Source organism: Anabrus simplex, chromosome 7, assembly GCF_040414725.1.
Source record: "Anabrus simplex isolate iqAnaSimp1 chromosome 7, ASM4041472v1, whole genome shotgun sequence".
NCBI lineage: Eukaryota > Metazoa > Arthropoda > Insecta > Orthoptera > Tettigoniidae > Anabrus > Anabrus simplex.
This window is the reverse complement of record NC_090271.1, coordinates 95,405,873-95,418,619: the sequence shown is the minus strand read 5'-3', so window position 1 is coordinate 95,418,619 and position 12,747 is coordinate 95,405,873. Positions and strand designations below refer to the sequence as shown.

At 39.2% G+C, this 12,747-nt stretch overlaps 1 protein-coding gene across 1 annotated transcript in view; it reads left to right on the top strand.

The window, feature by feature from the left end:
- The window catches only part of LOC136877292 (dynein axonemal heavy chain 5), a 363,203-nt gene extending 351,603 nt beyond the window's left edge, over window positions 1-11,600 (top strand). The window contains exon 13 of the mRNA XM_067151223.1: window positions 11,592-11,600. Within this exon, the coding sequence (XP_067007324.1) occupies window positions 11,592-11,600 (9 nt within the window). The remainder of the gene's footprint in view (window positions 1-11,591) is intronic.
- The last annotated feature ends 1,147 nt before the right edge of the window (window positions 11,601-12,747 follow it).

The following is a 12,747-nucleotide window of genomic DNA, read 5'->3' as shown; positions in this document are numbered from 1 at the left end:
AGACTGCCAGCCGACGATCTCTTAGAACGGAAACTACAAACTCAAGACAACCTTTGTCAAAATTACATCACCTTCATGAGAGCGTACCAGACCCTTGGACACATGACGGAACTTCAGTCAGAACCCGTTGAAGGAGAAAGATATTATATGCCTCATCACGCTGTTGTCAAGCATTCTAGCAGCACTACTAAACAAGAGTCGTATTTGATGGATCAGCAAGGACTGACAACGGTACTGCCTTCAACAATATCTTAATGGTAGGACCTACAATTCAAGAAGATCTTTGCTCAATAGTTATGAGATTCTTCACTCACAACATTGCTTTCACCGTTGATATTGAAAAGATGTACCGTCAGATAATGGTGCATCCTAAACATTGACACTTACAGTGCATCCTATGGAGAGAACATCCTCAAGATAATCTAAAATCTTATGCTCTTAACACTGTCACATACGGCACATCTGCAGCATCGTTTCTATCCACAAGATGTCTCCAGCAATTAGCACTCGAAGAAGCGTCCGAATTCCCGAGAGCGGCTGCGATCCTCAAATATGACTTCTATGTTGATGACTGTCTTTCTGGAGCAGATACCTTAGAAGAAGCCCTGGAGCTGCGAATTGAGTTACAACAGCTTCTCAGTCGTGCAGGGTTTCCTTTGCAAAAATGGTGTTCCAATAGCCCTGAATTACTGAACTCCATCCCAGGAAGCTTACGAGAAACTAAGCACTTGTTAACTGACAACGTTAGTGACATGGTAAAGACCTTAGGGTTGACTTGGCATCCATCCACAGACAAGTTTCAAATAAACAGTAATGCAAATTTTCCAGAATTAATGGGTGATACGACGTTCACAAAGAGAATGGTTCTCTCAACGATATCCTCAATTTTCGACCCACTTGGATTTATAAGCCCTGTAGTAATCAGCTCCAAGGTTTTCATGCAACGTCTCTGGTAGGAAAGGTCAGGATGGGATTACCCTTTACCAGTAAACTTACTTGATATGTGGTTGAAATTATATGATCAGATTCCCACGCTTAATAGCATCAAGGTCCCAAGGTGTGTTCTCGCTAAAGGGAAAATCAAGTCCATAGACATCCATGGTTTCTGCGATGCTTCACATCACGCTTATGGCGCCTGTATTTATGTGAGGTCTGTGAACAACAAAGATGACGTTCTTATCAGATTGTTATGTGCAAAATTGAGAGTCGCACCTTTAAAGCAAGTCTCAATTCCCCGACTAGAATTGTGTGGTGCCTTACTGCTCTCCCATCTCCTGAAGGAAACACTTGCCTCTCTACAACTGTCATTTACTAAGATACAGCTTTGGACTGACTCGACAATTGTACTAGCATGGTTAAATGCGTGCCCCACTAAATGGAAGACGTTCGTAGCAAATAGGGTTGCAGAAATTCAAGAAATTTCTCCCTTGAATCACTGGTCTCATGTTAAATCACAGGATAACCCAGCAGATCTCGTTTCATGAGGCATTGAACCAACAGACATGAAGAACAACATGCTGTGGTGGCACTGTCCAGCCTAGCTATGCTTAGATCCCTCAGCTTGGCCGAAACGAGAAACTATCTCCGATCCTAACAAGATACCAGACGAAAGAATATTAACTTCACTTGTTATTGTGCAACATAATGACTCATTTCTAAACACATTCTCCTCGTTAAACTGACTACTCAGGACGATTAGCTATTGTCTCAGATTTGCTTCAAACTGCAGGAGAAACCCCGATGATCGTGACATGTCCCCATTAAGGCCTCAAGAAATAAGTAATGCCCTCAATGTATGTATCAAGATTGTTCAAGCAATATCCTATCATGAAGAAATTTGTTGCCTCAAGCAAGGAAAGAACATTCACTCAGCTAGCAAAATTAGGAACTTAAGCCCGACTCTGGACCAACATGGCTATCTTCGTGTTGGTGGAAGACTGTACAATGCATCATCCATCTCTTACGAAGCTAAACATCAACTTATATTACCTCCCAAGCATCACCTCACGAAACTTATTATTTTAAGTGAACATCAAAGATTACTTCACGCTGGACCCCAACTCCTGATATCATCATTACGTGAGAGATATTGGATTCCAAGAATTCGACAAGTCATTAAAGGGTGTATTCATTCATGCTTGCCATGCTATAAATTAAAATTAACAACAAATCAACAGAAGAAGGTGGCTAGGATCCCTAAGAGGGTGAATGGTTACTTGACGTTGTAGGGAAAGAAAAGTGGGTGGGGGTCACCCTTTAAAATAAAAATGTTAGTAATAAAATATATATCAGAATGCTATGAAAACGTACAAAATTATGACAAATTTAAAACATTATCACTCCAAGTAAGTTGGTGAAGTAAATACATTTTCAATTAATGTAGGTTGGCCGGCATGTGTTACCAGTGAAAGTAATTCAAAACACATATTAAACAATCTTGATTTACTAGTTTCATAGTGCATAGGAAATCAGGTTCTCATCATCAGTGATGTCATCCAATTTTTCTAAGAAATTTGTTTTTTCATTTTCACTACAATCCTGTTGGGGAGTATAGACTTCAACAACAGTTAAGGTTTCTCCTTTTAGACACACTTTGGTTTGTTAGTCTCTCATTGATGAACATGATATCTGAGATACTATCGATGTCTTTATGGAGGATAAAACATATGCCATTCCTTGCTGCTGATTCATTCTTACTATAATATAATTTATATCCATCCTCTAAAACTCTTGTATTGCAGCTATTTCATTTGGTTTTCATTTAGCCCTAAGATGTGAATGTACCTGCATATCATTAAATCTATGATCTCATTGCATTTCCCTGTTAGGGTTAGAATGTTCAAGGTTCCAATCAAAAGTTGATTTCTATGATTGGTTCTTATCATGCCTCATGGAGGATCTTCGGACATAAGATCATTATTGATTCCAAGAGCACCAGAACAATAGTCTACATTCGGTACACATTTCTTTCTGAGGCTCATTGTAACTTTGAAAGCAATCCTGATATTTCTACTGTTGACTTGCTGGGGCTAACACAGAATTGGATTTTCTGCTGGGGTTACTCTCCAAGCCTTTGAAGATCCTTCTCCGCCACAAGGCAGGAAACCCCAAGAAGGAGTTACTTTATTTGTAATTGTAGTAAACTTTTAAATAAAAAGATAGGAATGTGAAGAGGAATACATAATAGGATAAACACAATAACAGGTCAGTATTAGAGGAATGAGCAATAGAAAACGAGACAAGACCAACATGAAAACACAAAAGAACATGGATGATCTTCATACACGGCTGTTTTAAAATAGATAAGCTGCCTTCTCATCATTCCTAGCTATTCTACATCCATTTCTTTTCAATCCTCAACAAGCCTTTTTCTGCCACCTAGCTTCATCAGGAAGACCATCTTCAACACCCATTGAACTTCAGTTTTGATGTGTACAGTATGGAGTAAAAAGAAAGCTGAATAAACACAGTAAAAAAGAGAAGAGATAAGAAGATAAACATGTATAGAGGTGGGTAGGAAACTAGGAATACAGGACAAACATAAGGAGAAAATGAACTCATTTTGTAATGTAAGTAATGGAAAGGAGCAAACTATGGTTTCCTAGTTGTTCTTTTCTGTTAAAGAATATTTACTCCTGCCAAGTAATTTTACGTTTCACCCCCTTATTACAGCCAATGGCCATAGCTGTGTTGAAACACCGGATCCCGTGAGATCTCCGAAGTTAAGCAACATTGGGTGTGGTCAATATTTGGATGGGTTCCCACGTGCTGTTGGTGGGGGTAAGGTAATGGAAGAGCAGAAAGGAACTGGCCACCCTACCGTATGTAAACTCCGGCTCAGGCACACATCTGCGGAAGTTTGGATCTGCCTTCGGGCAGAATACACCCTTACCTTACCCGCATTACACGTCTAAATATTGGTTCTTCTTTTCTTTCATCACAAGCAGCAGTTCCTTATATGCAGTTGAGAAACTCTTAGTTTGAAATGCTTTGTATCAAAGAGTCATGCCAAGGAATTTAGAATAATCTACAGGTAGGCCATTCCGGGCATGTGTGCTGCCATTGGTCAGCGTCTTGTGACGTCATCGGGAAGAACACATCTGCGGTCTGTAATATTCTCTTGCATTAAATGCTGAATGCAAAGTAATATTTATCGTTTCTTTTGAGCTTTCAAACTGGAATGTTTTTCTTTCTTGACTTGGAACATATATTTAAATCATGAATATGTTTAATGAATGAGAGAAAAATATTTATCGTAGGGCAAATTATAATGCATATTTTATGTGCCAGCCTCGTAAACCTTAGTTAGGCATGTTTTTTGTTAATAATCATATTACAATGAATAGGTAGTTCTTAAAATTGTTTTAACATTTTTCTTCTTTATCGGACAAGACGGATGTGGATTTCGCAAGGATATCCTTCCACTATCTGCTACGGCGCTCAGTGGGCTGTTTTTGCCACGGTAGGTTTTAAATATCCTTCAAAAGTTGAAGTTAGCAACACTGAAACCGGCTAAAGCTTATTTTTTAATGTTAAGGTAGGAAATGTAATCCATGGCTGTTAAGGAGATACAACCCAGAGTGGGTTCTTCTTTACTGCATTCGTCTTCATTGCTTCCCATTTGGCCTTTTTGTTCAAATGTCTCATTCGAATGAAAGTCCTTGTCCTTCCATATAAGGCAATGATTTTCCTATCGACTTTGGGAAATTTCGAGTGTATAGTTGATGTTAATGTTTCCCTTACTTTGTAGCACCTTGAAATACAGTGCCCGTGGAAGGAATAAAAAATAACTTCAAACTCCATTGTCGTAGCCAACCACTCAGGGGAAGAAGAAGTGAGGCATACCTTTAGAAATGATAGAGATCCGGTCTTGTTCAGAGGATAGTATTGGATCAAGACAATATATATCCGCTTTTGTTCCCAACAAACTGTCAGTGTTTTTATACTTGTCGGCGACGTAACCTGCCAAGTATTTTAAAGCATCGTCTGTTACATCTTCATGGGGAATCGTTAAACTGCTTAGGTCAGTATCAAGTAGCAAGTTTTCTTCACTTCTAACAAAGATGGCGGTAACTGGGAACGGGCGTGTTTTTGTACCTCCGACATATTACTTTCTTTTAGTCTTTCTTTTGTATAGAAGTGTGTCGTACTGTGCTTTCATATCTACAACCATCCCTGAAGCAAGTGAAGTGTCGTGTGATTCAGTACTGCAATGGTGCTTCGCTGAACGGCATTATATTTTCTCTGCTTTGTCCGTCTCTGATCTCCCTGTGCTTCGCCATGCCCCTGTTTCTTCTAGCGAAAGGACGAAAGGTTGCCATGCTTCCTCATGTGCTGTGTTCGCTATCTTACTACTTCTTTCCGGTGACGTTCATTTAAATCCAGGACCGCTTAATGTTTATTATCAGAATACCCAGAGTCTGAAAAACAAATTAACTGACTGTGTACTCAGTGAACCTGAGTTTAGCGAGTTTGATATCTTACGTTTCACTGAAACTTGGTTACCTGATTTTGTCTCGGACAGTGATCTTCCATTCTCATCTAACTTTTCAGTGTTCCGTAAAAACAGAGGTACCGGTAAGCGTGGGGGTGGTGTAATGATTGCAGTAAGTAATAAACTTAAAGCCCGTCACAGGCCCGACCTAGAAACTGAATGTGAGATAACCTGGGTTGAAATTACGATCCCCAGAAGTAAAAACTTGTTAGTTGGCTGCTTCTACCGCCCACCCTCCGGTGATATCACAGCGTTAGAAAATTGCTTTAATTCAACGGTTTTGGCTCTAAATAAATCCAACGATATCGGTGATTTCAATTCGCACATATCCTGGCAATCTACAACCACTGGAACAGTAACCGACCCTGTGGACTCATTTATTTTGTCTAATTTCATAAACGGTCTTCATCTACATCAGTTCTGCTTAAAACCCACCAGAAATCTGGCAACATTGGACCTCCTCTTCTCTACAGTAACTAGTGCTAGTGTATCTGTTGGCAGAAACATTCTTAGCGCTGACCATGACTCAATCGAGGCTACCCTCAGCCTACCTGCTTGTCAACATAAAGACTTCCCACCCGCTGCGAGGCAAACATTTCCGCTCTGGAGTAAGGACTGGCTAGTCGTCAACCAGGACTTGTCATCCCTCCCTTGGTGCTGGTTATCAGCTGAGCGTGACGTCAACAGTGCGGTTTCCCTGTTTGAGGATTTAATATTTACCACCATTAAACAGCATGTACCTTTCTCCAAACCCAGAACACACAAATATCCCCCCTGGCTGAGTGCCGAAACTAAATTGCTACTAAAGAACAAAACCCGTGCGTGGTCACTCTGGAAGTCTATCCCCAATTCACACACGTATAATACTTTTAAACACCTCAGGCAAATCTCAAAATCGCATCTTAAAAATGACTACAACCGGCACATCACTTCTATAACTGGAAACCTTAAAAACAACCCTAAAAAGTTCTGGACCCTAATTTCGTCACGCAGAAAGTCACCTCGGATACCACTGAATCCTAAACTACATAGTGATGATGTCCCAACTGAATTAAGGTCTCAAAAATTCAATGAGTACTTTCACTCTACCTTTAGCCCTCCTGCACCTATCACAGAACTACCACAAATCAATAGTGTTTGCAGTTACTCACTGTCACAAATATCAACGACCCCTAACGAAGTACAAAATATTCTCAATAGTCTCCCAACAAACCGCTCCACCGGGCCCAATGATATTAGCCCTATATTCCTCAAAAATACTTCTGCATCTCTCTGTGCACCGTTATCTACAATTTTAAACCTGTGTATGGCTACTGGTACATTCCCCGACAGCTGGAAACAAGCTGATATCACACCTATTTTCAAATCTGGCAACAAATATGATATATCATCATACCGCCCAATATCTATCGTTCCAATACTATCCACTGTCCTCGAAAGAATAATCCACCGCTGACTCCTCTTTTTCACACAGCCGTACATATCTGAAGAACAACACGGATTCACTCCCGGAAAATCATGCCTCACTAACCTCACTGTTCTTAATCACCACATCATTTCAGCAATGGAAAATAAATCTCAGTTAGATGCAATATATATAGATCTGGCCAAGGCATTCGACTCAGTGGATCATGCACTTCTTCTTCATAAGCTCGCTACCAGATTTAATATCCATGGCCCCGTCTTGTCATTGATAACAAGTTTCCTCTCCGGCAGAAAACAAAGAGTGGTACTCCCTGAATCTGCCTCATCATGGTTATCTGTGTTATCAGGAGTATCTCAGGGCAGTATTCTGGGACCCCTACTCTTTGTTCTCTATATCGATGACATAATTTTTTGCACCCGAAATAGTCAGTGTTCCCTCCTCTTGTACGCCGACGACCTGAAAATCCTAAGGGAAGTGTCTACGCCTGATGACTGTGACGAATTACAGACTGTTCTCAATTCGTGTGGTGACTGGTTTAAGAAATGGAATCTTTCTCCCAATTTTAAGAATTGCAATACAATCTCCTTTTCATTGCTAAAGCAAGGAATGAACACTGCATATACCATCCACGGAAATACATTGCAATCGGCTTCTCAGATAAGAGACCTAGGTGTTATAATAGACTGTAAACTAACCTTCTCTGCTCACATTCACTCCATAAAATCCCGTGCTATGCGTACTCTAGGCATTCTTTACAGGTTTACTGAAATTAATTATATTAACGCCTTAAAATTATACTTTGTCTCGTATGTTCTCCCCATTATTGACTTTTGTTCCCCTATTTGGTCCTCATCTGCTATCACAAACATATCTCAACTAAATAGTATTTTTAACTTTTTCACTTTCATTGTTAAGACTCGCAATCCTGTTTCTAAGAACAAAACTAAATCTGACATTATGAACTACCTGGGTATACTTGACCTGAGAAGCCGTTTACAGTTCTCTGATCTATGTTACCTCCATAAAATAATCAATGGCTACACCAAATGTAATTCTCTTCCAGCGTACTTCCCTATACACGTTCCTCCCCGCCCTACACGCAACCGGCGCACCCATCATGTGTCCCATCCGCGCCTAACCTTACAACAACGCTCTATCTTCCACCGTCTCCCTACTCTTGGTAATTCACTACCCGATATCGACATATTCACACCTTTCGCATCCTTCAAACAAAAAATTAAAAGATTCCTTTGAAGTCCTCTCCAGGTTTTCACTTTCTTCCGTCCCTCCAACCCTTGACCTTTCTTCTTCCTAATTTCTGAAACCGACACTTCCCAGTTACCGTTTTCATTGTTGTTACATTGTTACTGTTAAAATTGTTAACTATTGTTGTTACTTAATATTGTTGTTTATACCTTTGTTATCTTTTATACTTATTTATATTATTATTATTATTATTATTATTAGTGTAAAATGGCCCTCCATAGACTGTATCTAATAATTAATTAAATAAATAAATAAATAAATAAATAAATAAATAAATAAATAAATAAATAAATAAATAAATAAATAAATAAATAAATAAATAAAACTCAAAACATCGGACGGGTTGTCAGTCACTTCGATGCAAAGTTCGCTGGAAAGGAAATTCCAGAATTCTTCTTCAGTTCCTTCGTCAGGTGTCAGAGGGTCAGAAAATGTAGAAAGTTGACTTCTGTCCTGAGCAACAGGGGCTCCACGAGATAGAGGCATGTCATTCGCATTCCCAGTTAGTATTAAGAGTCGCATTCTATTTTTCACTTCGAAAGGACTGGGATTGTTATAAAATATACCGAGACCCCAAAGTCTAGAAAAATAATTTTCCAGACAGTCTGATTCAGCCTGGAAGTCAAAATGTACTTTGCCCTAATGCCTTTCACATCTCCAAAGAGTCCAGTAAGGGAGTTTATGGATATTAAAAACCCTTTCTGGAACGGAAGGAGACTGCTTCTTTTCCCCAAACGCATACTCGAGCAAAAGTCAAAAAATCTTTTTAAAGTGTTTTCTTGACATCGATGTTTGAGGCCATAACCACTTCTAAGGGGAGTTTTTCCATTGTTAGGGACCCTTGAGTTCAAAACAACGAATACATCATTTATTAATGATGTTTGTGTAGAATATATTTAATTTCTGGTCTTTCATTAATATATATTGATGAGGAGCTGGTTTTGTGTTGGTTGCCTGGTCTAGTTTCAGTTTCTTCGGAGATAAGGAGTCTAATACTGTTACGGCCCTTTTCCTAACTGATCTCATGTCACCGTGCTGTTCTCCCTCCATTATAACCTAAACAGAAAAGAAAGGTATTGTGGTTTCTGAGTATGGCACTTTTTTTTTACAAATGGCTTTACGTCGCACCGACACAGATAGTTCTTACGGCGACGATGGAATAGGAAAGGGCTAGGAGTGGGAAGGAAGTGGCTGTGGCCTTAATTAAGGTACAGCCCCAGCATTTGCCTGGTGTGAAAATGGGAAACCACGGAAAACCATCTTCACGGCTGCCGACACTGGGATTCGAACCCACTATCTCCCGGATGCAAGCTCACAGCTGCGCGGCCTCAACTGCACAGCCAACTCACCCGGTATTTGTTACTATTAATAACAAGCATTTCAAGTCTGAATGTAATTTTAAATGTAAAAACATCAAATTAAAAGCCGAGATTAAGGAAAGTGAATATGACTTACTGCACTAGCCTCAGTTTTATTCTTCTTCTTTTAAATCCCTATACCCTCAGGTTTGGTTTTTCCCTCGGGCTCAGCGAGGGATCCCACCTCTATCATCTCAAGGGTAGTGTCCTGGAGCTTCAGACTCTGGGTCGGGGGATACAACTGGGGAGAATGACCAGTACCTCACCCAGGCGGCCTCACCTGCTATGCTGAAGAGGGGCCTTGTGGAAGGATGGGAAGATTGGAAGGGACAGGCAAGGAAGAGGGAAGGAAGCGGTTGTGGCCTCATGTTAAGTACCATCCCGGCATTTGCCTGGAGGAGAAATTGGAAACCACGGAAAACCACTTCGAGGATGGCTGAGGTGAGGCTGAATGGACCCTGTCCCATTCCTCGTACAACTTTTCAAATTTCGTGGCAGAGCCGGAAATCGAACCTGGACCTCCGGGGCTGGTAGTTAATCACGCTAACTACTACACCACAGTGGCGGACCTCAGTTTTATTTCCATGCCAATTTGGTATTTTCTAGGATGGAACAACATCCGATTTCAATATCTTCCGTATTGGGAGACCCATTACAAACCATTATTCTCGTCATTATTCCGTATTGAAATATAGCTGATCACAAAGTTTATACAAGGAGTAATTTTAATACCACCTATTCAATACAAATTTATTCCACTATAGTGTGGTTAAATTACACATAGAAATTATCAGAAATTTGAAGTACTGTACATGTTTCGTCCACTATTTATTGGGCATCATCAGCTTCAATCAATCTTAAAACACACATGGTCTAAGGAGTCATAATAACTTACGTAAAAAATTGGTGAATAGTTACAAGTGTTAATACTGTGGATGCAAAATGTTTACAGTAAAAAAAAGTATTAAAACAAAACTTATACTAAAATCACTTTGAAAAAATGATGTGTTCATCTAAAAGTAATAGTCATATATTGTTTTTAAAAATAGTCCATGTCTGACACTGAAATGGATCTTCTTGATGAGAAGTTTAAGCAATACATATTACATTAGGAAAACGGAATATCAAAAATAAGGCGTCAACAGGATAAGAACAAGACGGTTAAAAGATGCAGTAAAAGTTCATATTTGAGGCCAATTTTTAAAATAAGGATGAAAAGAAGTAGTTGCATTGAAGGCATTTTCTGTCACATGAATTTGTCGTCCAGCCTACCTTCTTTTATTCGATATTTTAGCAGCGTTTTACGGCAAATTCTTCGATGTTTTTCAGCACTTCACGATATACCACTATTTTAATCCAACTTTCCAAGACGTCATAAACTACACTGCCTTCAATGCAACAACTACTTCTTTTCATCCTTATTTTAAATATTGGCCTCAAATATGAACTTTTACTGCATCTTTTAACCGTCTTGTTCTTATCCTGTTGACGCCTTATTTTTTATATTCTGTTTTCCTAATGTAACATGTATTGCTTAAACTTCTCATCATTACCGGGCGAGTTGGCCGTGCGGTTAGGGGCGTGTGGCTGTGAGCTTGCATCCGGGAGATAGTAGGTTCGAGTCCCACTATCGGCAGCCCTGAGGATGGTTTTCCGTGGTTTCCCATTTTCACACCAGGCAAATGCTGGGGCTGTACCTTAATTAAGGCAACGGCCGCTTCCTTCCAACTCCTAGGCCTTTCCTATCCCATCGTCGCCATAAGACCTGTCTGTGTCGGTGCGACGTAAAGCCCCTAGCAAAAAATAAATAAACTTCTCATCAAGAAGATCCATTTCAGTGTCAGATATGGACTATTTTTAAAAACAATATATGACTATTATTTTTAGATGAACACATCATTTTTTCAAAGTGATTTTAGTATAAGTTTTGTTTTAATACTTTTTTTACTGTAAACATTTTGCATCCAAAGTATTAACACTTGTAACTATTCATCAATTTTTTACACAAGTTATTATGACTCCTTAGACCATGTGTGTTTGTTTTAAGATTGACTGAAGCTGATGATGCCCAATAAATAGTGGGCGAAACATGTACTTCAAATTTCTGATAATTTCCATGTGTATTTAACCACACTATAGTGGAATAAATTTGTATTGAATAGGTGGTATTAAAATTACTCCTTGTATAAACTTTGTGATTGGGAGACCCAGTAATTCATTTTTCAAGTCTCGTTCATAATCATCCGAAAGAAAATGTTCTGAACATATTCTTGCATTATTAATATTTATCTTGTCCATTCGCTTGCACCGAGCCACCCATGTAATTTGGAGTGCCTCATTCTTTGGGAATCGATGGTAAACTATGACCTCAGTTTTGTAACCAATATTATTACACAGAGCAACGGCACAGTTAGTTCTATTTTTACTCATTTTACTTAAATACGTAGAACACTAAAGCAACCAATTGCCTGTTAAATGAGAAACGAAGTATTTACACCAGCAAGTTAGATTTTATAACATAGACTTTACTATTTATCATCCACAAAATCAACACAACCAAGACTTCAAAGCGAGTGGCGAGTTCAAAGCTCACTGCATCTTCCCAGTGACGTCACGTTAGTATTGACTCGTTTGCCACCAAATGCGCGGGAAGCCAGAATACACCCCCCTGGAGTCATGCATTACCTGATGATAGAATAAATAGGAGGCTGTGGATTTGACCATTGATTTCAGACACGCAATTTCTGTATTGAAATCAACCAAATGGTGCTTTGTTTGGGGTTCATTGACTGACTGCAAAGTTTGTTAGTGTGTTTTACATATGTGATAGTGTTGTCTTCCGTGGTTGAGTTTTTTTTTTTTAATATGATGTTTCCACTAAATTCTTAAGTTCAGTTATGAACAAGATGGCAGCCATCTTGTTATAGTTTCTTGTTTGTCATTGATTGTAAAATTCTCCTTGACCTTTTCGAAAAGTATACTATATTAGTTAATACCACCTAGGTGTACTTTACACCAACTAAGGAACGGTAACCATGTTTTGTTAGTATTCATGCGTCGTGTATTTTCAGTATGATATTCAATGCTTAAGTTATTCTTTGTTATTGTGCGTGTCAGATAGAAGATAACGAACAATTGCCTGATGTCTGTGTGGGAAATAAGGTGACGTTATATTCATTGAATTACTTCTCTGTGAGATATGT